Source organism: Equus przewalskii, chromosome 15 (genome assembly GCF_037783145.1).
Source record: "Equus przewalskii isolate Varuska chromosome 15, EquPr2, whole genome shotgun sequence".
Classification (NCBI taxonomy): Eukaryota; Metazoa; Chordata; class Mammalia; order Perissodactyla; family Equidae; genus Equus; species Equus przewalskii.
In genome coordinates this window covers 2,522,710-2,549,059 of record NC_091845.1, presented here as the reverse complement: position 1 = coordinate 2,549,059, position 26,350 = coordinate 2,522,710, and the positions used below count along the sequence as shown (strand labels likewise).

At 55.2% G+C, this 26,350-nt stretch overlaps 1 protein-coding gene and 1 long non-coding RNA gene across 5 annotated transcripts; one reads left to right on the top strand and one right to left on the bottom strand.

The window, feature by feature from the left end:
* Positions 1–10,086: 10,086 nt before the first annotated feature.
* Positions 10,087–17,996, bottom strand: LOC103567562 (uncharacterized). 4 transcript variants are annotated; one of them, XR_011527317.1, is made up of 7 exons: positions 17,833–17,990; positions 17,554–17,706; positions 17,063–17,350; positions 16,539–16,811; positions 12,756–12,807; positions 12,068–12,160; positions 10,087–10,370 (listed from the first exon to the last, which is right to left on the bottom strand). It is a non-coding gene; the product is annotated as an uncharacterized lncRNA (long non-coding RNA). The 4 variants fall into 4 exon arrangements; XR_011527315.1 differs by having other exon boundaries at positions 12,756–12,839; positions 17,833–17,974; XR_011527314.1 differs by lacking the exon at positions 17,554–17,706 and having other exon boundaries at positions 12,756–12,839; positions 17,833–17,996.
* Positions 17,997–18,031: 35 nt separating this feature from the next.
* On the top strand, positions 18,032–20,161 carry DNAJB8 (DnaJ heat shock protein family (Hsp40) member B8). Its single transcript, XM_070576452.1, has one exon. The coding sequence runs from the start codon at positions 18,193–18,195 to the stop codon at positions 18,874–18,876; it is 684 nt and encodes a 227-aa protein (XP_070432553.1). The 5' UTR covers positions 18,032–18,192; the 3' UTR covers positions 18,877–20,161.
* The last annotated feature ends 6,189 nt before the right edge of the window (positions 20,162–26,350 follow it).

Genomic DNA, 26,350 nt, shown 5'->3' with positions numbered 1-26,350 from the left:
GGCTGTAGCTTTGCATTTATTTTTGGAAAGTTCTTGGATCCCACAGCCCTTGAATAGGGAGCTGGGGACCAGGGGAGAGGCCTTTGCTGCTCTTGGCTTTCGGGGCTGGTCTGGCAGGTGGCGAAGGCAGGAGTTGGGGGTCGGTCAGCAACAGGACTGAGGGAGAGGCCACGACCCTGCTGGGGTCCCGGGAGATGCCTGGGTTCTGCTCTGCTTTCCTGTGGCTGTCTGGATCCTTCCCAAGGTACAGCTGTACATATCTGTGTCGGAGCTTAGATTCTGTATGCGGTGGGGGGTGCGAGGGCTGGCCCAGGAAGAGGATTGTGCTGATGTAGTCGGCCAAGTGCAATATGGGCAGGCCATCACTGCGGGGGCACCACAGGCGGAAGTAACTTATTTTGTACTAGTATCCGCATAAGAAAAAGAATCGGCAGTATTTTCTGTTTTTATGTTTTATTTGGCTTGTTTTATTTTGGATTAGTGAACTAAGTTATTGTTAATTATGTACAACATTTATATATTGTCTGTAAAAATTGTATGCTATCCTCCTATTCCTTTAAAGTGAATACTGTTAAGAATAATAAAATACTTTTTGTGAATGCCTCTGGCCTGACCTGTGGGCTCCCGGGGCTGCCAAGTCCCAGGTGCAGAGATCAGCAGTCAGACCGAACTGCTCCTACCGCCTGGTGATTTGGAGGGAAGGCTCCTGGAATCAGGGGTGGGGTCCTGTCTTGCTGGGTCTGAGAGCCTGACACCCCTCCTCTGAATTGTTTCCATCTCAATTTTCTCGTTATCACCACCTGGGGGTCTTGTTGGCTGGGTGGATACTGGAGAGGCTCAGGGAGGCCATGGTTTCTGCAGCCTTTGGTCCACATGCTGAGCCTTTTCCTGAGGGCTCCACTGGGGGTCTTGCAGAACCCAACAAGGACTGACACTCCCCCCTATCAACTTGTTTCTGAGCTATCTGTTCACCAACGTTCTGTTCATTGACAAATCTGATCACCAATGTCTTTGATCACGGATATCATTGAATGTGGGCATCTTTAACAATGTTGGTCATTGGAGATAGACAGCTTGACTGATATTCCATGATCAATGACATGTCTGATCACCAGAGCCTGTGACTATGGACATCTGATTCCTAACAATTGATCACCAATATTTCATCAATGCCTCTGATCAATGATGTGCTGTCTGATCACTGACAGCAGCAAAATGTCATCACTAATGTCTCCAGTAACTGTCCTTGCTCACCAATAACATGTCTGATCATGAATATCTCTTATCACCAATGGTCCTCATCAGCATCTCTATTCACCAATATTTCTCTATTCAATGTGTCTAGCTTCCAGCATCTCTGATGACCACTGTCTCTTTCCCCAAGATTTCTACTCACCATGTCTGTGATCACCAGTGCCTCTTATCACCCATGGTCCTGATTACCAATGTGTTGATCACCACTGCACCTTGTCACTGGTGTCCTAGGTCATCAAGAACTATGATCACCAATGTGATTGATCAATATTTTTCTAATCAATGATAGATCTGATCACTCATATGTGATGTACAACATCTCCAGTCACACTATTTCTTATCACCAGTGTCTCCTTAACAATGTCCTTTGTCACTTGTGTGACATCTCTAATATCTCTAACCAACAGTGTGCCTGATGACTAATGTCCCCGATCATGGGATTCTTACCATCAAATTTTCTAACCATCAGTGTGGTCACCAGTGACTCTGGTTACTAATATCTGCTTGACTCTGATCACTAGGCTCTCTAGTGTCCAAACCAGTAATTCCTGAATCTTCTTCTCTTCCGAGTCCCTGATGACCAATGTCGCTATACCCCTGATCACCCATACCACTGATCACCAACCTCCCCGGTCATTGGTATCACCAGTCACCCGTGTCTCTGATTACCAAATTCCCTAGCCATGGATGCTTTTGATCCCCAGTAGGTCATGCATCAAGATCTCTGGATGTCTCCAGTCAATGAATCTGATTAGCAATACCTCTTCTACCCTTGGTCATCAAGGACACGAGCACCAAATGCTTTCATCACTAATGCTCCCGTTGCCCACATCCTCAATCCCCCATGCCCCTGACCAATGATTAATGATACATCCAATCAACGATCATTCTGATCACGAGATCTCTGAGCACTGCCTCCCAATCCTCCATGTGTGAACTCTACTTTCTCTGATCAGGTGTTTGAATGATGTCATGTCCCAATGACTCCACTGTCTCTAATTACAAGTCACTCTAGTCATATGTTACTGATCAATGACTCCTCTTGACTCTAATCATCATCATCTTTGGTCACCAGGGTCCCTGATGTCTGGTATTTCTGAGTGCCAAGCTCTTTGTTCCTTGGAAGACCTGATGTCCACTGGTCCAGGAGGCTTTCCTTTCATTCTTCCCATCCCAGAACAGACAGGAACCAACTCAGGTGTGCTGTGGGTACTTCCCCGCCCACCTGAATGCATAGTGGCCCTGCCCTCTCAGTCCTCCTCGGCAGCTCCCCTTTCACCCCTTCCTCAGCTCCCAGCATCATGGCCTCCCCTCCTGACACCTGTGGCCACGGCAAGGGCAGAGATGGTCTGGCTCTCCCGTGCCAGCTCATGATTGCAGGATTGTGTGTCTAGGTGATCCTGCACTCAAGTATGTACGTGTGTGTGCCTGTGGAACACCTTGTCTACACCACGCACTGCTCTAGGTGTGGGGCTATACCAGCGACTAAGACCAACAAGAATTTCTGCCCCAGAGTAGCTTACATTCTAGGCAGAAGGCACAATGACAACTCTACCTGGCCTCTGGCAAACCGTCCTACTTGCCTGGCCCCAAATCCAGAGCCCAGAACCAGAACCTGGAGTCCAGAGCTTTGAGTCTACAGTCTGTACACCAGAACTCAGAACCAGAACACAGAGCCCGTACCCCCGAATCCAGAACTTAGGCCTTGGAGCTCAGAATCCAGAACCCACATCCACGAACTGAGACTGGGGCCCAGAACCTGGACCTCAGAAACCAGATCTCAGAGCATGGGGCCAGGCACCCTGAGTGTGGACCCCCGAATCCTAGAGCTTGGAGCTCAGAACCCAGAACTGAGGACCCAGGACATGGAGCCCAGAGCCTGCACTGTGGCTCAGGACCTGGAGGCCAGAACCCAGAGCCTGGAATGAGCACTGAAAGAGGCCCCCGTGTTCTCTGGTACTCCCCTGCTCTTACTGCCTTCCCTCTGCCAACCCACATTTTTGGCGGGCCCAGTGTCAGGCCCTGTGGAGGGCACCAGGGGCAACAGCAAGAAACAAGCAGATGTGTGGCTCCTCTCCTTGCAGTGTCAGGTCCAAGAGAGTGGGGACTGTGTCTGTCTTGTCACTCTTGAGTCCCCATGGCTTCTTGCAGGCCTGTGGTAGGTGCTTCGCAAACGTCAGCCTGACAGATTCGTCTGTCATCTCGCAGACGTTTACTGAGCCCCTCTGTGCTTGGTGCCAGGGGGTGGATAAAATACAAAGATCTGGCTCTGGTGAATGAGAGCTCTCCGCTGCCAGGGAACTCGGGGAGGCAGGGGTTGTTTCTGACAGGCGCGGCCGCAGCTGGCCAGGCTGTGGTGGTGGGGACGGTGTGGAGGCGGGAAGCATGCTGGCCCTGTGGGGCCCTAGGTTCAAGTCCTAGCAACTCACTTCTGAGCAGCAGAACCAAGCTCCGGGCTCCTCCCACAGCTTCTGTTCCCTCCTCCACAAACCAGCAGCTCCTAACGACGACTCCCACTGCCCAGAGACATTGAGAGGGCGAACAATTTCGATTTTGTGGCCTTAAAGCTCCCGGGCAGGGCAGGCAGGCAGGCAGGCCCAGCGCTGCCGCCAGAGGCCTTGTTAGCAGGGTGACGGCGCCTTTCGGATTCTGCGGGGCCTGGCGCCAGGACGCCTGGGGTGGGAGCGCCTTTGTTCCATCTGTTTGCACCCAGGTGGGGCTGGCTGGCCCAGGCCCCTTCCTCCCTGCCTTCTGCTAGGACACTTCCAGAGCCCTGACTTCTTTCATTTTCTGTAGGAAGAAACCAAACCCCCTTTGTAATTCTTGGAGACCAGCTCCGTCCTTCAGAAGTCCCTCCTGCCTCCTGGTGACCCGCTGCTGGGAGTAGAGAAGAGAACAGCCCTCCTGGTCCCCGGGCCACAGGATGGACACTGCCCCAGGGGAATAAGACTGGGGAGGAATGCCTGCCATCCCCCTGAGGGAACGGAAGGACAAACTCACCCGGGGCAAGGCGGGAAAGAAGACAAACAGCGTGAGACGCTCCTGAAGCCAGCGGGCTGATACTGTACAAGTTTATAATACTAGACAGGAGAGCAAAAGTCCACTGGGTGGTTTTTTTGTTTTGGGTTTTTTTTTAGGCAAAATGATAAAATGGTCCCAAACATTATCTGGAAAAACTAACAATACCAGAGAACAAGTCAGAAAATTGGGGAAAATAGAGCGAGGAGTGTGTGTGTGTGTAATGCTTTCCAATATTAAGCAAGATTCTATGATCACAATCATTCAAACATTGTGGTTCTGCTGTAAGAATAAGCAGATCAATGACTCAGACTCAGTACGCCTGAAACAGATCTTATTATTGACAAGATAACAGGTGATAAAGGAGCCATCTTGAATCAATGCAAGGGTGGAGGGCTATTCAATCAAGTGGAGTGCACCACTGCTGGTTAGCATCTTGCTAGGTGAACACCTACTCAGAGATCTAAACCCGGCAGCATGTGGCCTTATCCAGCCAGCAGACAAGTTTTGTTTGGGCTGCATGATGTTTTGCAAAACTATGAAAGAGTTGCAAATGATTTTAAATTACAGGATTCACTTAAAATTTGGCAAAAGTTCTGGCCCCGTGTGTCTGCAGGGCCATCTCTGCATCTCTTTCCTCATGAAGTCCTGCCTCCGTCTCTACCTGGCCCCTCATACCTATGCCTGCCTGGGTCTTGGGGACACTGACTTTGAGTCCTGATATCATCAGTACATCCTATGACACATTCAAGATTTATTAAGGAGTTAGTCCTGAAGCCAACCATTGCAACCTACTCTGCTGGATCCCCGAGGTTGGTTCCCCCACAGAGAAACTGGCAGAGGGACACTGCAAACCTCAAGGTTAACTTCAGCCTTTCTAGGAACCAAAGAGGGAAAAGAAAAGTTATTGCCACGCGAGGCGCCAGGCTCCGCAGCCACGGGGGAGCAGTCGGGCGGTCTGGGATAGAGCTTGTGGAACAAGCTCTGAGACCACTCCAGTTCCAAGACTCGAATGTAGAGTCACGATGCAAACAGCTGTTGCAAGAAGCTCTGACACAGAGATGTTTGGGACGTGATTATAAAACCGAGACTGGATACAACCTAAACGCTCAACAAAAGGACGTGATGAGAGTATACCCCCAAAAGAGTCGAAAGCAGGGACTCGAACAGACATTTGTACACCATGTTCACGGCAGCATCAGTCACAGCAGCCACGAGATGGAGGCAACCCAAGTGCCCATCGAGAGGTGAATGGACAGACAAACCGTGGTCTGTACATATAACGGAATATGATTCAGCCTTAGAAAGGAAGGAAATTCTGACGCCGGCTACAACATGCATGCACCTTGAGAACATTATGCTAAACGATATAAACCAATCACAAAAGGACAAATAGTGTATGATTCCACTTTTTTTATTTTTAAATTGGCCCTGAGCTAACATCCATTGCCAATCTTTTCTTCTCTTTTTTTTCTTCTCCCCAAAGCCCCCCAGTGCATAATTGTATATTCTAGGTGTGGGTCCGTCTGGTTGTGGCATGTGGGACGCCACCTCAGCATGGCCTGATGAGCGGTGCTAGGTCTGCCCCCAGAATCCGAACCAATGAAACCCTGGGCCGCTGAAGCAGAGTGCATGAACTTAACCACTTGCCCTTGGGGCCAGCCCCCTGATTCCACTTTCATGAGGTACCCAGAGCAGCCAAATCTGTGGAGACAGAAAGTAGAATGGGGGCTGCCAGGGGCTGGGAGAGGGGCTGGGGAGTTGGTGTTTCATGGGGACAGAGCTGCAGTGTGGGAAGATGGAAAAGTTCTGGAGGTGCATGGTGGTGATGGCTGCACAGAAAGCGAATGTGCTCAATGCCACTGAGCTGTACACTTAGAAATGGTTAAGACTGTCAATTTTATGTTATGCGTATTTTACCACAATAAAAAAGGGAGGGAGGTGTGAGAATTATAGGACATCCACTAGAAAGCCTTTAAATGCCTCCTGAAAGTTACGCTCTTAGAGCTGGGTCACAGAACAGAAACGTGTAACACGACGACAACAGTAATTACAGCATGGAGGTGGAAAGAATTTTCACCAATTGTTAACAAACGTGACAAATGATTTTTCCTTCTTTTCTTCCCCATTTTCCAAATAGTCCGTAAAGAGATTTAATAACTTTAATGATAAGATTAATATCATTGGGGGCCAGCCCAGTGGCATAGTGGTTAAGTTCATGTGCTCCACTTCAGTGGCCCGGGGTTCTCAGGTTCGGATCCTGGGCGCGGACCTACGCCACCTGTCAGCCACACTGTGGCAGTGTCCCACGTACAAAATAAAGGAAGACTGGCACAGATGTTAGTTCAGGGCCAATCTTCCTCACCACAAAAAAAAAAGATTAATATAGTAAAATAATCTTTGCAGAATGGCAGGTAATTTTGCAAAGTACCAACAAACTCAAAATACAAAAATGCAACAAATAATATAAATACACCCTGCCCACCCACAAAAAGACAAAGCCAGGCAAAGGCTACACAGAGGCGTCCTTCCCAATAGAAGTGTAAGTAAATGGCAGGGGAAACGTTCAGACAGGACAGGCGCTCAGCCTCAGGAGTGACTAAATACATGCAAATTAAACATGGAGGCCCCTCCTACCTCTCCTCTAGCAACAATAGGAAAGGCTCGCAGACGTGCACAAGAGGCCTGGGGGCCATTGGTGGGAATGTTGACCCAGACACCACTGCTCTCTGGCCCGGGGAGCCCTCCGCAGGCGCACCTCCTAGAAACACCAGGGCAAGAAAAGCACAAGTGCAGATTTTTGAAAAAAGCAAATTGTGAACAATGTATAAAGCACGGCTTTTTTTGTTGTTTTAAAAATATTTGCGTAAATATAGAAAAATATCTGGGAAGATATATACCTAATGAATAATAGCTGTTAGTTCCAGGAAGTGTGACAGATTGAGGGTGGAAGAGAGAACATTTCACTTTATACACTTGTGCTATTATTTTAATGTGTCATGACTATGTAATGTAAAAAATAAAGAATCATTAACAAAAACCTGTTTTCTCTATCTTGTCCCTGACTGGTCTCGCTCCCTTGGGGTATTCTCCACTTCAGATCTGCCTGGAGAACTCTCTTTATCCTTCAAAACCCCAGTCAAGGATCCTAGGGAAAGCCTTATCTGAGTCTGCCTCCCTTGGGCCCCTCGGGGCCTCCTCAGTCCCCACCAATGTCACTCAGGCCTGACTGTGGAGCAGACAGACCTGCCTTTCCCTTGCTGTGCAGCCTTGAGCAAGTGGCTTAGCCTCTCTGAATCCTGACTCATCAGTAAAGCAAGATCCCACCTTTAGAGCTTGTTGTAAGGATGATATGAGGAAGGCAGAGGCTCCTCAGTCCTTGGAGAGCCTACCCAGCAAGGAGATCGCATTTCAGCCCACTGGGCTTCAGACTGAGCCCTCATGCCCTCCTCCACTCCTAGAAGACTGGGGGATTTGGGGACCCTGGACAAGTTGCCTGCTCTTTCTGTTCCTCTGCCCCCACAGCACCTAAGGCTCTCAGGGTCCCTGGGACAGCCAGAAGGACGCCCTGGCTAGTTAGTATGTGCATTCAGCACATCCCCCGATCCTGCCCCCAACCAGGCAAGGTCCTCACAGGTCATCCTTCCGGTACAGCTGGGGAAACTGAGGACCAGTGTGGGCAGGGATGGAAGGGGGTAGGACAGGATCTCTCCCACTGGCACACAGGCTGGACTTGAGGGTCACCTCCCTGGAGAGAAGACTTGGTACCCAGCTGCTTCCTCCCACCACTCCATCTGTCCCTCCCCCAGCCCACACTGGGGCTCCCTAGGGAACCCTGGGAAAATGCCGCCCTTGCTCCTCCTCCCCGCCCTCCCCCCAGGCTTGGCTGTGCTGATGGCGGGGGGGTGGGGGGGGGGTGCAGCTGTGAGCCAGGTTTCCCAGGCTTTCAGGGGCTGCGGGATGGGCCCTCCCTTTGCTCAGGATGCAGAGATGGAGGGGTCTTTCCTACACACACCATCCCTCACATCATCCCCTGGGACCCATCCTCACCTCACACGCCCCGCTCCACCCCCTCACCTGTTCTGTCACACCACCCTCCTCCCCGGCCTCAGGATCCAGCCCCACAGCCTGTCCATTCTGCCAGGGGGATCTTTCTTACCCTTTCCATTTCAATTATGAAATACTTCAGATATCCAAAAATATAGTTACTAATATAACACACACCACGGTACCCCCAGGATTAGTTTTCTAGGCTGCATAACAAATTGCCACACACTTAGCTGAAAATCACACACGTTTACTGTCTCCTGGTCTTATGGGTCAGAAGCCCAGGCACAGTGTAGCTGGGTCTTGGCTTTGGGTCCCACAAGGCTGCAGTCAAGGGGTCGACCAGGGCTGGCTTCTCATCAGAGACTCGACCGGAGAGCAGTCTGCTTCCCAGCACCCTCAGGTTTCGGCAGAATTCATTTCGTCGCAGCTGTGGGGTTCTCGGCGCGCGCTCCTTCAAAGCCGGCAACAGAGACTGTGAGAGAATCAGCCAACAGGACCTCCCACAGCGGGAACGGCATCCCATCGCCTTTGCTGTATGCTGTTGGTTACACACAAGCCACAGGTCCTGCCCACCCTCCAGGGCACGAACACCCGGAGGCAGGAGAATGGAGGCAGCTTACAGTCCCTCTGACACCCCCTCAGCCCAGCTGAAGAAAGAAAACATTACCCTCCTGAGCCTGTGGCCTCCATGCCTCCCACCACAGAGGTGGCCAGGACTTCATTACTCCCGTGCATGTTATACTTTTACTACATATGTACGAATCCTTAAACCACAGGCCAAATTCTTCTGCATGTTTGTACACTTTATATAAATGGTGTCATAACAGATGTTTTCCTGTGACTTACTTTTTTTGTTCACCATCACGTTTGTGACATTCAGTCACACTAACACGAGTTCTTGTTCATTCCTTTTTCACTGCAGTATAATATTCTTTTTTTTTAAAAAAAAAAGATTTTATTTTTCCTTTTTCTCCCCAAAGTCCCCCGGTACATAGTTGTGCATTTTTGGTTGTGGGTCCTTCTAGCTGTGGCATGTGGGATGCTGCCTCAGCATGGCTTGATGAGCAGTGCCATGTCTGTGCCCAGGATGCGAACCGGCGAAACTCTGGACTGCCAGAAGCCAAACGCACGAACTTAACCACTCGGCCACGGGGCCAGCCCAGCAGTATAATAGTCTATTGTGTAGCTATAACAATATATTTGCCCCTTCTCTCATTTTCTACTATAAACAGAGCAGCACTGGGTGTTTTTACTCCCATTTCCAAGCGTGAGGGCTTCTCTGGAGGGATAAGCCTAGAAGTGGAATTACTGAGTCAAGGGCCTTGGCACCCTCACACCTACAAGTTAAGGCCAAAGAATTTTCCAAACTGGTTGTTCCAGTTTACGTTTCCACCAGCAGGGCATGGGAATTCCAGTGCCTCCACATCCTTGCCAACACCTGGTAATGCCAGACTTTTCCATTTCTGCCAGTTTGTTGGGTATGACACTGAACCGCATTGCTGTGGAGGGATCTTTCTAGAACATGCAACTGATCACGTCCTCCCCCCCGTTTCAAATCTTCCCAAGGGCTCCCCAGCCCAGGACACGACCCAAGCTCTTGGGCTGGCATCTAAGGCTTGCACGACCCTTGCAGCCCCTGGTTCTCTTCAGCCTGCGCCCCTCACCGTCTCCTCAGTCCCAGGCACACTGGACTACAGCTGTGTGCTCTCCCATTGCACCGAAGCTTTGCACTCGCTGTTCCATCTGTGTGGAACCACTCTCACGTTTCACGGTTTCCACTTTATTAATAAATAAATAAATAAGTAAATTTAAAAAAATAAACTAAATAAATCACTAAACGCTTGTGTGTTTTCAATGTTCACGTTAAAGAGATGAATGCCTTTGGCCCACTACAAATACACATCCAACGTAGCTGAGCTCATCAAACGATGACGCAGGCTGTGGACCGGGGCTCTCGGCTTCAGGACTGTTGGCACTTGAGCCGGGCCTTCTCTGTGCTGAGGGCTGTCCCGTGCACTGTAGGAGGTTTAGCAGCATCCTGGCTCACCCTACAAGATGAAATAGCAAACCTCCCCGAGTCATGGCAATTGACAATGTCCCCAGTCATTGTCAAATGTCCCCTGGGGAGGGAGGATTGTCCCCGTTGAGAACCACTGGTTTAGAAAGAGATTAATTCATAATACAGCCAGGATGGTGAGGTCTGAAAATGCTGCACGTGCTCACAGTTGCACGATGAACATCTTCTTCCCACCTTGAAATGTTATTTATTCCAAGAGAGCGACTTGCTTCATTTGGAAAGGATACCCAGTGTCTAAATCCATGGCCTTCCGTGTGTGAGGCCAAGACTAAGGACCAACATTGCCCCTCCCAGCAGACCCTGCCGGAACCACCCTCTGTGAGGCCTGCCAGGGGTGGTCTCCTCTGACCAGCCTTCTCAGAGGCCCCAGACAGTGTCACCTCTCCCTCCAATGCTTGCTGCAGCTGCGTTCACATGTTTGCGTGTCTCTGTTCCCTGTCTCACAGCCTGGGATGGGGAGTTCCCTGGGGCCGGGGGCAGGGGGGACACAGCTGACACAGCCCTGCTTCCAGCCCCCATGCAGACCAGCACAGGAAAGACCTGTGGATCTGAATAGTGAATTCCATCCAAGCCACCCAGGCCCTGCTCCAGCTGACCCACTGAACCCTAGCTGGGGCTGGCAGGGGCACCTTTGGAGACACTGTGCCCCAATCCCCAGGCACAGCAGGGCTGCAGGCCTTGTAGGGGGACTGTGCATGCTTGTGTGCATGTGTGTAAGGGATGCACACATGCGTGGGGCATGGGTGCTGAGCATGCATGTGGAGGTGCTGGGTACCCTATCTGGCTATCCTGTCTAAAAGGGAAGCCTCCTCGCTCTGAGCCCTCTTTCTGCTTTGGTTTTCTCCATGGCACCTCTCACTACCTGACACTATATTAAATGTTCATGTGTTATCAGTTTCTTGTATCTCCCCAACTAGACATCAGCTCCAGGAGGGCAAGGCCCTGTCTAGTGTGCTCACTGGCATGCAGACCTGCAGCACCTGGCACACAGCACGTGTGTGGAAAGGAGCTCAAGAAACGTGTGGGATGGATGGATAAATGGATGAGTGAGTGGGTGGATGGATGGATAGATAGATGGGTGGATGGATGAGTAAGTGGATGGATGGGTGAGTGAATGGGTAGACGGATGGATGCATGGATGGATAGATGGATGGATGGGTAAGTGGATGGATGGATGGATGGATGGGTGGATGGGTGGACAGGTGGATGGGTGGAAGGGTAGAAGGGCGGGTGGATATGTAGATGGATAAATGAGTGGATGTCCGCTGGTGTGAATGTATGCATATGCATGCAGGCCTTGACTCTGGAAGATACTTCAGGTTTCTTTCTTCTATACTCTTTCCAGAAAGACACAGGAAGCCCCACATCCTAGAAGCTGCAGAGGCCCACAGGTCCGTGCGGAGGCTCTGGGGGTTGAATCCTCCTGGAGGCTTAGGACCAGCTGTTGGAACCGGAATCAGAGCCCGGCCCAAGGTTGCTCCAGGCAGGGGTGGCCTGGGGAGTAGGGCATGGCCGGTGGGGAGGGCAGAGCGGCCGTCTGAATGGGCTGGTATACCTTGGAACTCAGAGGGTCACACAAATGCATCTTCGTTTGGGCAGGAAAGCTCCACTTGAGGCTAGATCTGAGCCTCCAGAGACCACATGGGCCACCACCAGGAAGGACGTTACCTGGGTCAGGATCGGAGGGAAGGACCCCAGGGACCCAGTGGGTGCTTGTCACCAGTGGCTAGGAGGGTTGAGCAGGAGGCTTTCCTGGACGTCCTGGGGAAGGAAAGCAGGTCTGAGCCAGGTCTGTGTTGGGACATGAGCTGAGATCGTCCTGGCATCTCTGGAGAAGAGAGGCTGTCCCCCACTTCCCTTGCCTCGCTGTCTGGCACTGAGTGCTCACCATCCCTTCCTCCTCTCTAGTAACCCACCACCTGACCAGCTCCCCATCAGCCCACCAATGTGTATGTCCATCTGCCCGTCCACCCATTCTTCCACAGACCTGTCCATCTACCACTCCTTCCTTTCACTCATCTGTCAGTCTGTCCTTCAAGCCACCAATCTACTCACCTACCTATCCACCTATTAGCAACATTGCCATCACTGTGCTAACAAACAAGTACACACAGCTCTTCCTCTGTTCTAAGCTGTCCTCACAGCAACTCTATGAGGAAGATACTATTGTTATCCCCATTTTACAGATAGGATGAGGAAACTGAGGCACAGAGACGTTAGGTGACTTCACCAAAAACGTACAGCTAGTAAACGGTGAGATGTCTGACTTGACACGCCAAGCACTGAAGCTGTCAGTCTGCCTGTCCATCCATCCATCCACCCTTACAGCTGTCCATCATTCGGTCCCTTCACTCACCTGTCACTGTCCATCCAGTGGCCCATCGATCCATCGCTGTCGCCCATCCATCCTGAAGGTAATGCAGTTAGAGAACCAGGGACCCTGAGGGGAGAGAAGGCCCCAACCGCCCATCTGGCCAGCCGGGGTGGACTGTGGGGGTGGGGTGGCTGCCCTGGGTGGGGCAGGGCTGCGCGGGGCTGCAGGGAATTAGCAGTGACTGCCAGGATCATCTAATTAGGGACGCTAGTGATAAGCAGATAGGATCGGGGTGATTAGAATCCTTTTAAAAAGCCACTCCATTAATTACAGAGACAGAGAAGGGCCTCTGGCTGCTCAGAATACCAATTGGCTGCCTAATCAGCCTCCATCAGCTTGCCCTGGGGGGGTTCCTGGGACCACTGTGTGACCTTGGGTGGGCTCTGCCCTCTCTGGGCCTCCCTGTGCACTGGGTCAGGCTCCCAAGATCACCTGGTCACCTTCCTCTTCCCAGGCCGTGACTCATGGGGCTGGCTTTAGGCCGGGCCTAAGAGGGGAGGAAGCCCAAACAGAAGGAGTTTTGCCACCCGACTGGCAAACGAGGGCAGAGAGGCCCAGAGAGCGAAAGTGACGGAACAGCAAGAGTGCAGCCCGGGCTGCGGCTCACGCCTGCTCATGCCTGTTCCTCCATGAGGCCCTGTGGAGACACCCAGAGGCCCCTGCTGCTCCCACTGGTCTCCACCAACACTTTCAGCTTAAGGACCTCAGAAGACACCAGTCTGAATCCTTTGCAGCAGAGGAAATGACCTCTGCATGCTGCCACCAAGTTCCAAGCCTTCCTTGTGGGGAGTTTGCCCCCAGCCCTGGTACCCGGGGTGGGGGCTCTCCATCCTCAGGCGCCTTTGGCAGTGAGGAGCTGGGCTCTCCTCCACGTGCTGTGCCCATCACCATGAGTCCTACTGAGTGGTCTGCTCTCTGTGCTCTGGGACAGCCCCGAACCCAGGGGATACGATGGGGTCTCCAGCCCTGTCCCCAGCCCACCTGCCTCCTACCGACCACCCCAGGATGGGGTCTCAGGCTGAGCAGAGGGCCTGGGCTCAGAGCAGGGCAGAGAACCTACTGAGGGGCTCTGGAATCAACAGTGGCCAGAAAAAAGTTCCTCCCTGGAGGACAGTGGAGGCCAGCATCAGAGTCTCAGGCAAGGCAGAGAGAGGGGACCTTGGGTTTGGGGTGAACCCTCCGTAGGATTCTTGGGCATCTCATCATCCTGGGTCCCTTGTCTTTTATTGTAACCACTCACACGCTCTCCCGATTACATTTTTATGGGACCCTCAGGCTTCACTTGTAGCGATGCCACTGTCACCAACCCTCTCACCAATATCACATCACCCCATCACCACCACCATAAACACACCATCATCCCTACCTCCACCATCATCACCACCATCATTATTACCATCAACCCCACTGTGACCACAACCTCAACCAGTATCACCATCGCATCGCATCACATCACTATTAACTATTAACACTCCACCACTCCCATCACCACTACCACGTCCCACTTCTGACACGACCTCCATCACTTCAACCAGCATCACCATTACTATGACCATCATTACCATCCCTATTACCAGCATCACCACCATCACTATCATCACCATGACCACCACTTCCATCACTACTACCATCATCCTGCCTCTGATATCACCTTCCTCATCATCACACCATCTCCACCATCATCTCCACCACCATCTCCACCTCAACCAGTATCTGCATTACCATGACCACCAATATGCCCATCATTACCATCACCACCACCACCAGCATCACTACCATCACCACCACCATATTTACCTCAACCAATGTCACCACTATCATGACCGCCATTATTACCATCATTACCAAGATCACTATTATCGTTACCACGATTTGCATCTCCACCTCAACCAACGTCCCTATTGCCACCACCTTCCTCGTCACCTCCATCATCTCCTCTATCATCACCACCACCACCACTACGTCTACCTCAGCCAGACTCACCGTTACCTCTACCTCTTCCACCACCGGTGTCATCTCCACCTCTGACATCCCATTATCACTACCATCTGCATTGTCACCATTATCACTATGCCCACATTCCACACTACCACCACTTTCATCTGAGTCACCGTCACCATGATCACATGTACACAGTTATTTGCTGTGTATGAAGACATTTCATACACGTTTCCACAACCACTTGACGACCTGGTGGAATAAGGTCAGGGAAGCAAGTCACCGCTGATGGCCTCAGCCTGTGGGTCCAAAGTGAGTGGATCTCATGAGCTTGCCTGGAAGCTGCCGGAATCTCACAATATTCCCATAAGCTTCCCCTTAATAAGCGCGGGGTGAGGTGAAGCCTGCAGCTCTGAAGCAGGACTTCTCAGAAGATTGCCCAGAAGCTGCTGCAAACCTCCTGGTTGTCATCTGCCGGCAGCTGCCCCTTTCTTTTTCCTTTCCAAACCTCCTGCATTGGCAGACTCTAACCTGGAGTCATTTGGGTAAGGAGATTCTGGAAAATCTTCCAGAGTTTTCTAGTATGCAGAGGAGACCATAGGAGGTGGTGGTGGTAATGCTGAGTTAGCATCAGAAAACCCAGAACACCCCCCCTCAATATATCACCATCACCACCAGCACCATTGCTATAGCGCTCTGTCACTGCCACCAGCATGTCATTCCCACCACTTTCAGCATCCCCACCATCCTCCATTACTGTCACAGTTCCTGCCACCTAACCGTCACCACCATCACCACCACCACTCCCATTGCCACCACCACTGTTTCTACTGGCGCCATCATTACCACCACCTCTGTCACCCCAATATCACCTGCAGCAGCCTGCAGTATAGCCCACTCTTTCTTCCCTGTAAGGGCATTGTGCCTCTCCAGCTGTTGCTTGAGACTTGCAGAACCTTCCTGAAAGAGTACCATTCCCACCCCGTTGACAGTGGCCTGGACCACGTGACATGAGCAAGCGTGACATACTGCACATCCCAGCAGAAGTTTTAAGAGGCGTCCCAAGTTTCTACCAGCTCTTACTCGCATCCTCAGAGCTGCTCCCTCAGCCTGGGATCCAGAATGAGACAACATGTGAGTTGAAGCCCCAGTGGCTGACCAATGGCTGCTAACAAGAAAAGCAGGCCAGAACAGTCTGTCAGAAGTTGCTGAGATGTGGGGGTGGTTACTGCACCAAAGCTATACGACACGCACCTTCTACTTCACTGCCTTCATCACCGCCACCGCCACCGCCACCTCCAGCCACGCCAAGAGCTCCACTAGTAGCCATTTCCATCACCTCCCCATCACGCCTCCACCATCACCAACACCACCTCTACCACCACCCGTCTCACAATCACCATCCCCTCCATCGTTACCATAACCACCACCACCACCACCACCACCGCAAGTTACTCTCTCCACCACACGCATTACTACTGTCACCACCAGTGTCACCATCACCTCCACTAGCACCACCACAATTACTGTCCTGCCATCACCGCTGCCTCCACAATACTGCTACCTCAATCACCTTGACTGCATTAATGGTGCCTTATCCAACACCACACACAGCCCCTTTTGTCGCTTTCGCCACAGGCACTGCAGTCAGCAGCGCTCCCAGCGCCACCATCGTCATGGAGAACTGTGAAGCATAAGCATCCTTCTCCAGCTCCAGTGGACAAGCCCATCAAGAACTGGTTCTGACTACAGTGACAGAAATCTGGTGACAGAAATACAGACATTTCCATCGGTAGCCACACCCGGTGGAGTTATCCTGCCATTCACCTCCTTCGCCCGGCACACGTGCTGGGTCTGTTAGCCTGCGCAGGTGGACGGCTGTGGGGCACAGGGCGGCTCCTGCTCTGGGAAGGTGTGAGGGCAGCGGCACTGCTCACTCTAGGTTGGGTTTGCAGAGTGTCTCCAGATTCTGCTTTCCTTCCTCTTGGCATTCGGGGTTGGTTAGAAGCTGCTGACCCCTGCGAGGTGCCTGGACCTAGCACCAACGAGCACTGAGGGAAAAGGGAAAGAGAGAGGGAGAGCGATAGACAGGGACAAGGACTAGGGAAAGGAAGAAGGGAGCGAAGCGGGGAGGAAGGGAGAGAAGAGGAGTGCTGTTTCAGTTAGGCTTGGTGATCCAAACAGGTTAGGAGGTAGCTTCGCATGTTTTCCACCTTAACAGGCGCGGGGTGAGGGGAAGGCAGGAACAGACGTGAATCAGTGTTGTTAACTGCTATTTCTAAACATGATCCAGCGTTAGAAGAAGAATTAAAGAAACGCAAACGCTGGGAACCTGTGGTTACCTCACTCACCTTATTAGTTGCCTAGGGCTGCCATAGCAAATTATCTCAAACTGGGGGCTTAGAACAACAGAAGCGGATTCTCTCCGGGTCCTGGAGGTCGCAGTCCCAGATCAAGGTGTCGGCAGAGCTGGGTGCCCTCCGAGGCTCTAAGGGAGGGTCCTTTCTCGCTCCTTCTGGTTTCTGGTGACTGTCAGCTTTCCTTGCCCTGCGTCACTCTTTTCTGCCTCCATCTTCCCATGACCTTCTCCTCTTCTCTCAGTGTGTCTGTCAGCATGTCTCTTATAAGGACACCTGCGACTGGATTTGGGGCCCACCCAGATGAGCCAGGATGATCTCATCTTGAGATCCTTAATTTAACTACATCTGCAAAGACCCTTTTTCCAAATAACATCGTGCTCACAGGTTGGGAGGATTAGCACAGGGACACATCTTTTGGGGGCCACCATTCAGCTTACCACACTCACTAATCTATACTCATTATCAATCCCCATTTTTCTTACCAGAATTGAGTGCAATGCTTCTTATAATTGCTGTCTACTACAGCCTCCCTGTCTCTCACCGACTTGCTGTGTGACCTTGAGCACACTGCTGCATGTCTCTGAGGCTCATTCATTCAATAATTGTTTACTGATTGCCAGGCACCGTCCTAGAAACTGACAAACATCCCCGCCTTTGTGGGACTCGCCTCTGAAGGTCTGACAGGATAATGGGGCACAAGAAGAATGAACTGCTGCCCCCACCCTCCCCTGCCAGACCCCCTGGGGCCCCTCACTCCATACCCACTACACAGCCATTGGGCTAGGTGGATGTCCCCCCAGAAGCCTCGCTCCCCTCCCCCGGCCGCTGTTGCCGGCCTTGTCGCGGGCTGGGCCTGGCTCGCGTGGCTGACCCCGGCTCCGCGCCTCGGCTCCCAGGGGCTCCGCCAGCAGCCGGCGTCACGTGCGGGCTGCGTCCCGCCCAGGGGCTGATGTCACAAAGGCCGCGGCTCTGCGGGCCGCCGGCCGCGGGCAGCGCCCCTCCCCTCGCCGCCCCTCTCCGCGGAGGCGCCGTCCGTGCGTGCCGAGGCCGGGGCTATGACCAGGTAGCCGGCGGCCCGCACAGTCCGCGCCGCGCCAGGCCGAGCCCCGCCGGCCGCCCGCATGGCCAACTACTACGAGGTGCTGGGGGTGGCGGCCAGCGCCTCCCCGGAGGACATCAAGAAGGCCTACCGCAAGCTGGCCCTGCGCTGGCACCCCGACAAGAACCCCGACGACAAGGAGGAGGCCGAGAAGAAGTTCAAGCAGGTGTCCGAGGCCTACGAGGTGCTGTCCGACGCCAAGAAGCGCTCGCTCTACGACCGCGCGGGCGCCGGCGGCGGGCGGGCGGGCGGCCCCGCGCGCGGCCCCTTCGGCGCGGGCTACCCCTTCCGCAACCCCGAGGACATCTTCCGCGAGTTCTTCGGCGGCCTCGACCCCTTCTCCTTCGACCTGTGGGACGGCCCGCCGGGCGAGCGCACGGGCCGCGGCGCGGGGCTGCGCGGCGTGCTGGCGGCCGGCTTCGGCGAGTTCCCCGCCTTCCTGGAGGCCTTCTCGGCCTTCGACGGCCCGGGCCGCGGCGCCTCGGGCCGCGCCGCCTCCTCGGCCGCGTCCTGCGGGGGCCCGGGCGCCGGCAGCTCCCGCTTCAAGTCGGTGGTGTCCTCCACCGAGATGGTCAACGGGCGCAAGGTGACCACCAAGCGCATCGTGGAGAACGGGCAGGAGCGCGTGGAGGTGGAGGAGGACGGCCAGCTCACGTCGGTCACCATCGACGGCAAGGAGCAGCTCCAGCGGGTGGGCGGCAAGTGAGCCCCCCGCCCGCCGCGCCAATAAACGGGCCTGAGCTCCGCAGCCGCGCCTCTGTCCGGGAGGGAGCGGGCGGCGCCGGTCCCGCAGGCGGTTTGTGGGCTCCGGGCGGTGCCTTCTGGGCCGGTGGGGGAGCCTCCGGGGCCCCGCAGGGATTCACAAACTGCATCAGCTACCGGCCTTGCTTAAACCCTCGATGGCTCTCCCTGGTCGAAGCATTAAGATCTCAGGCCTCGTCCTCCCCACCAGGCCCTGTGACCCAGTCCCTGCCCACCTGCCTCGTCTCACCGCCCCACCACCCTCAGTCTCTGAGCTCCAGCCCTACTGGCCTCCTCTCTGTTCCTCCACTGCACCAAGTGCCTTGCAGCCTCAGGACCTTCACGCATGCTGCTCCCCCTGGCGAATGTCCACTCCTCTTCAGGCCTTTGGTCAAATGTCATTTCTTCAAGGAGGCCTTCCTTGACACCCCTGTTCTGAGTTAGCTCCCCACCTACCCTACTCTGCTTTCTCATAGCCCCCTCACCTGCTTCTCCATGACCCTTATTTGTTCATCTGTGTGACACCTTGACAGACGTGTGCCTCCTCAACCACACTGCAGATGCAGGGGGTGGGGCCTGCACCTGCCTGGCCCCTTGCTGTGTCCCAGAATCTAGAGCAACACCTGGCACTGAGGGGCAGGGCTCGTGTTTGCAGGTAGACGCATGTTTCTGGCTGTGGTGTGGGGAGTGTGTGTATGCGGTATGTGGGTATGTATGTGTGTGTGTGTGTGTGTGTGTGGGTGTGATGTGTGTGTTGTGGATATATGTGGTGACATCCCAGGCAGGCCAAAGCGAGGCCACCCAGCGTGGAGGAGGAGCAGGAGGGCAGCAGCTGCCGGCAGTGCTCCGGGGTGGGCCCCTGCGCTGTGGCGCTGGTGGCCGTCCTTTGAGCGGTTCTGTGGGCTGCAGGCAGGGGGCAAGTGGGAGAGGAGGTGCACGGAGCCGCTGGAGGCAGACGAGACTGCAGACACGCGAGGGCCCCTGGCAGGTGTCCTGAGGACTGGGACCCTGTGGCATGACTTCCCAAGTGCCCTACGTGAGGGAGACTGGAGCCAAGGGTCACGTGTGGACACCGTGCACACATTCTGGCAGTGTCTGTGCAGCATGGAGGATGGTTTGAGCACAGTCCGCTCCCTCACTAGACCGTAACCTTACCTCCCAAACAGGTGCTCTGTTGGACAATTGCTCATCCCCAGCGCGCAGCCCAGGGTGTGGGGATGGTAGGACTCGATAAATACTGGTTGTACGAAGGTGTCTGTGTGGATGTACTTGCATGTGTTTGTCTGGGAGCCTGGATGAGGTCTCTACAGCTGGGCCACGGTGCTCTGTCCTCAGCATTGTGTCCTCAATATTGGCACCAAGGCTTAAAAGAGCCACAAAAGTCACAGGCTTCATGTTCTCAGACACACTCAGTGGGGAGGAGAGCAGGCCCAGAGCTGTTGCCCCAATTAGAAATAAGAAGATGCCCAGCCCTTGAAACTGGAGTGAGTATAATAATTCTGCTTAAAGAGAGGAAGGAAGGCAGACTGGGGAGACATGGATGGGTCTGCAGTGGGTAGGCATGGAGCTGGAGGTCTCAGTGGGCCATAAGCTTTGTGTGACCAGAAGGTGTTAATGAGAAAGTGCCTGAGAAGTCTCAGGTGCCCTCAGGGAAGTGACAGCTCTTCTGTTCAGACCTTCTGATCCCACTTTGTGCTCAGCCCCAGGCCCTGCCCTGGGAGAGGGGCAGGGGCAGCATGGGGCAGGTCCAGGATCCAGGAGAGGTGGCTAGAGTGGGGAGACTCAGCTTGGAGAAAGGCACTGCTGTCCCCAAGTCTCTGCAGGGCTGTTCCAGGCCAGGAGAGCAGATGGGTGTGATGCCCAGAGATCAGGCCTGGGACCCACGGGAAGGGTGGAGTCACAGGGAGCAGGTCCCAGCCTCATGGAAGCAGAGCTTCTCCAAGTTGGAGCCAGGCTGGCCCCCTGGAGGGAGGGCGCTTCTGGGCCTGGGAGGGGCGCCGGTGCCTACTGAGTGCCAGTCTTTTGGAAAAAGGTATTTCTCAAGTACATTTTTTGTTTGACGCGATCTCAGCCCACAGCTGCGTCAGGCCCTGTGAATCCGATGCCGCTCAGGAACCCTGTGCTGAGCAGCCACGTGGGCCAGGCACAGCCCCGGGCCGCGAGGCAGCAACGGCGAGGCCGACTGCCACCCTGGGGAGCTGACCTTCTGCGGCGGCAGCCAGAGGCCAAGCAGGGGTGCAGAGCAGAGGGACTGGTGACAGAGCTGGAGAGGAACATGGCGGGGACGCGGCAGGGGAGGCTGGGCAGGGGCAGCAGGGCTTTCAAGTCAGGGGGTCCTGGAAGGCCTTCCTGAGGAGGTGACGTGTGTCAGAAACTGGAATGCAAGTGAGGCCTTGGACCATGTGGCTATCTGGGCGAAAAGCATTCTGGGCAGAGGGAGGAGTAAACACAAAGACCCTGAGGCGGGAATGGCCTGCCCTGTTCGAGGGACAGCAGAGGCCAGTGAGCTGGGTACACACAGTCCCATTTAATGCCCACAACTCTCCCAGACTGGGGTTGTTGACCTATGTTACACAAGAGGAAACTGAGGCATGGAGAAGAGAGTCACACAGCTGGCAAGTGGCTGAGCCAGAATTTCATCCAAGTTATTGACTCCAAATGATTTGCCTTAAAAAAAATAATAATTGCAGCAACAGTCAAAGGTAGGTGTGCCCGTGTGAGTGTGTGTGTGTGTGTGTGTGTGTGTGTGTGTGAAGGTTCAGCATGCTGGCAATTCCTTGTTCCTTGGGGGCTGGGATAGAGCAAGAAAAGGAGGTAATTCCAAGTTTTAGGGCTCAAGGCTGGTCTCTTGATCAAGACAGGGTCTCTGATTCCCAGGCTGGGAATAAGGGCGCATGGGCCTGGCAGGAAAGCTGCTGGGAGTCCCCGTTGCGCTGGGGCCTGATCAGAGTTTGCTCACCTATGCGTCTCAGCTCCCAGCCCAGTGCCTGGCACGCAGCAGGTGTCCAAAAAATGATGGGAAGTGAAAGAAGGTGGAAGCACGCTGTTCTGGGGAGCAGTGAGAACCAAGGGGCACGCTCAAAGGACAACCTCTGGACCTCATGACGAGACACTAGGAGGCCTGGAACCTAGGAGGAAGGTGGGGCCTGGTCACAGACAGACCCGGGGAGGAATTCATCCCCACTTCCAGCTGCAGAGCTGGGACGGGGAGCACCCATGGTCGGGGCTGAAAGCCTAAAGGTGGGCCTGGGTGCTGTTCCCCAAGGGGAGTCCGCTGAAGGCCTCTTCCAGGAAGCTAAGGGGCGTCGCCTCGACATCTCTAGGGTTGCCAGGCCCCTCAGGTGCTGCAAGTGCCCTGGCCAGGAGGACGCAGGAGGCCACCTGGCTGCTTGGCCGCACCTCCAGGCTCCGCCTAGGCTCTGGCTCGCTGGGCCCTGCCTCTGGGAGCACCTGGGACAGGCCAGCAGATGGAAGTCCTCTAAATGCATTACCGAGGCAGGCGAGCCCCAGCTCCCAGTCCTGCTACGGGACTAACTTCGTCAAAGCACTCTACAGCGTTAGCCACCCGGCCCCTGCCCCCACGACCCGCTAATGGTGCCAGCTACTGCCAGGGCGGCTGCGGCAAGCAGGCCTGCTGCGCTCCAACAGCTGCCACGCAAATCCAGCTACGGTCCAGCAGCCCAGGCGGGCCACGGGCCTGGGGCTCGGGGCCCAGCTGACATCTGGGTGCTCGCAAGGCCTGGGCATTCCCGAGCGCACCAGGGCCCAGGGCTGGCCCGCTGCCTGCTCCCCTCGTATGCAGCCCCACCCAAAGCTGGCCTGCCCACTCCAGCACAGCCCCGTTGCCACCTTCCCCGACTCCAGCGGCTCCCAGGCCACCGACCCTAGCAGCTAATGTGCCCGGCCCAGCGTGGACGGTGTGCTTAATGGCTCGCTGAATCCTTGTTTCAACCCCTAGCCCCATTTCACAGATGGAGAAACGGAGTCCACAACAGGCTGCAGGGCAGCTGGGGACGCACCCTGAGACAAGTGCGTCTCCTGAAACCGGCATTAGAGGTCCTGCCGCCTCCCCAGCTGCCCGGCTCACTGCCCCACGGGCACTGCCTGTGCGACCTTCTCAGCGTCATCCTATGCATGCTGTTCCCCCTGCCTGGGCTACCTTCCCATCTCCTTTTGTCCTGTTAAATTCATCCTTGGAGGTCCGGCTCTGTGTCAACTTGTTGAGGAGGCCTTGCCTAGCCAGCCCCGGAGCAGGACAGCCTGACCAAGGGAACTTCTCCAGGAGCCCTTTCTGCGCCTGGCTATGTGTGAGGGGCTGGGCCCCCGCAGGGCCCCCACAATCCCCATGCCCACTCTGGCTTGGGACCGCTGGTGGGGCCAGCTGGGTGCCACCGCCAGGCAGGAGGGTACTGTGGGCGGGGCTTACCCGCTGCCGCCCCAGCCAGGCCCCCAGGCTCCCCAGGGGTGAAGGGCCCCGCCCTCAGTGTGTGGTTCTTGCCCCTGCGCTTCTCAGCACCCCATCACTGCTCACCTGGATGTGCAGCAGCCCCCTCCCTTCGCCGCACTCCCCCTGTTCTCATCCCAGCAGCCAGAAGGAGCTTGTGAAAATCTCAGAATTTCGTGAGACACTCAAAGTAAAAGCCAAAGTCCTCACAGTGGCCCCCAAGGCCCTGTGTCATCCGGCCCATGTGATGTCCCTGGCTTCCCCATTGTTCGCTCTGCTCCATCCTCACTGGCCTCCTCACCGTCCTGCTCACATGCCTGGCACACTCCTCCTGCCTCAAGATATTTGCACTGGCTATACCCTCCGCCTGGACCCCTCCTCCCAGCACTCCTTTATGCATCCTCCTCCTGCCCCACCTCCCTTCAGGTCTTTGCTCACCTCCCCACTCTCCCCCTCATTCTCTGGGCTGCAGCCGCCTCTCCACCTTCTTGCCTCAGGACTTTTGCACATGCTGACCTCTTTGCCTGGCACACCCCTCCCTGCTCAGCCCCATTCCGCTAACTCCTACCAATCGCTTTGGTCTCGGCTCAGATGCCACTTCCTCAAGGAGGCCTCAGACCCAGGCAAGTTCCCACCTCTCCCCCCGCCACAGCGCCTGGCTCCCCACATTCCCCTGGGCTTCCTGACTGTCTGAAGGAACCCAAATCCTACGGGAAGGGAATGGTCTCCCCATCGTTGTGTGGACAAGTGGCGTCCCTACCAGCACTAAAATTCAACAACACTGAAGCACCTGACAAGTCAGAGGCCCCAGAGCCTGCGGAGGGCTGCCCTTCAGCTCACCGGGCACGGCGGGCTGGTCTGCAGCCTCTCTGCCATGAGTGCCTGAGGCCTGGCCGAGCAGTGTTGTCCCACAGGGGTGTTGTCCACTAGGGCCTGGTTTCTGTGGGGACTGGGTGGGGGGCAGTGTTCGCAGCCCTACTGAGCACCCACTAGCTGCTCTGCCTGCACACACTCCCCAGAGACTGGCACTGACCCCAAGAAAGAGGCATGGCTATTTGCCCCCATTTTACAGGTGCAGAAACTGAGGCTCAGAAGGTTAGAGACTTGGTCAAGGTCACACAGCCACGCTGGAAGCCGGTTCTGCCCTCCTCATCCTCTTCCTCTGCGCCGGGTGCCTGGGGCGGGTTGGGTGGGGCCGGGCAGCCTCCCGCCCCGCCTGCCCTCCCTCCCTCTGGCCAGTCGATGTTATCGCAGCTGATTTAATTTCAAAGACGGATTGGGCTGTGGCGGGAGGGAGAGCAGCTAATCGCAGCCGCCATCTGCCCCGTTGTCATGGGGATGGGCTCCCAGCAGTTGTGCAGGGGTGGACCCAGATAAGGGCACCAGAGTGGGCTGGAGGGGCCTGCAGTGGGCTGGGTGGGGATGGGCAGGACGATGGGGCAACAGGGCAAGACGCAGGAAGGAGAGCCCCAAAGACTCGAGAGGCAGGGACACAGAGACGTGAGGGCACAGAGGTACCCAGTGGCCAGGGAAGGAGTTGGAGGGTGTCCCAGGGAGGAGAGACATGGAGAGACGCCAGGAGGCAGCTGTGGAATGGGTGGCTGAGCACAGTCTCGGGGCAAGGCGGGTGGGTACAACAAGGGGGTGACAAGGGTGCCTTGCCCACCCATGGCCCTCGGGGCCACAGGCCCACCTTGGGGCTGAACCCTGCTGAGCCAGCCCCAGTCCCACTGTGTCCCCTCACAGCAGCGCTCCCACCGAGGCAGGGCCTGGGGGTGACGTTCAGACTTCCCCAGTCTCCCCGCTCTGCTGCGACAGGGTCACAGGCCCCTGGGTCCCTCCCTGGCCAGGCAGGATCCCAAGCTCAGCTCAGAGCTGGGACCCCAGCTGCTTCTACCAAACAGCTGCCAGCGCCCTTGGGCTGGCTTCTAGGACAGTCACATCATCGACATGCCCAGCCTACAACGGCCTCAGCCTGGATAGAAGCGAGGTGCCGGGCACCACTGCGCTCCTTGGCCACCAGACGCCTTCCACACTGCAGACAGCCCTGCCCACTCTGCAGAACGGGGACTGGCAAGGGCCCCTTGGCCCACAAACATTTACCCATCACCTCCTGTGTGCCAGGTCTTGGAAGGCGCCAGGGCAAGACATCTGGGCTCTGCTCTGCTGGCCCCACGGCCCACGCCCCACCCTCCCCGGGCTCAGGGCCTAGTGTGCCTCAGCCCTTTCCTCGAGGCGTCCTGGGCCTGCCCTCAGCTGAAGCCCTAGCACATTCCACTTGAGGTCTGTGCGCCTTTGCAGATGCTGTGCCTTCCCCAGGAACTCTTCCTTGCCTGATGCAGAAAGGGAACGCCCAGTCATAATTTTAACACCACTGCTTCCTGTGACCTCCCCTTACCCCCAGCCCCCAGCCAACCACAGTGTGGACCCCGAGATCCTGCTGCTGTCCGCCATTGTCTGGTTCTGCCTCTCATGAGACCAGCAGAGGCGAGCCACTCACTGCTCTCTGCCCAGCGCCCAGCTCAGCAGGTGGCGCACATCAGGATGTGTATGCTGACACGTCCACCCGGGCAATGGCAGGCTCAGATTCCAGATCTGCACACCCACTGTGTGCTGGATGCCCCCTGGTGGCCCCTAGGCATCCTGCGATGACCTGGGGGAGCTCCCACTGTTGACTCCGGAAACCTGACCACTGCCCCAGCCTCCTCGCTGGGCTCTGGGCACCAGCACCAGCTGGCCCGTCCGAGGGCCCCCCCGACCCAACCCCAGAGGATGCTCTGAGTGCTCTTCTGGCCTTGTCCTCTCCTGCTCCCTTCTGAGAAAAAGCAAGGTGCTTTGTTCTCACCAAGGGCCATGATCATTTCTCATTTGTTCCAGAGGCATTTGTTGCTAGTACTGTAAGGTCCAAACTCTCCACGATCCCCTGTGACATCAGGACAAATTCCAGCTTCCCACCATGCCCTCAGGTGGAAGCCTGTGAAATCCTCTCGAAGAC

Bases quoted from the DNA above. Each gene is read 5' to 3' on its own strand.
- DNAJB8 (XM_070576452.1), top strand. From the start codon at position 18,193: ATGGCCAACTACTACGAGGTGCTGGGGGTGGCGGCCAGCGCCTCCCCG.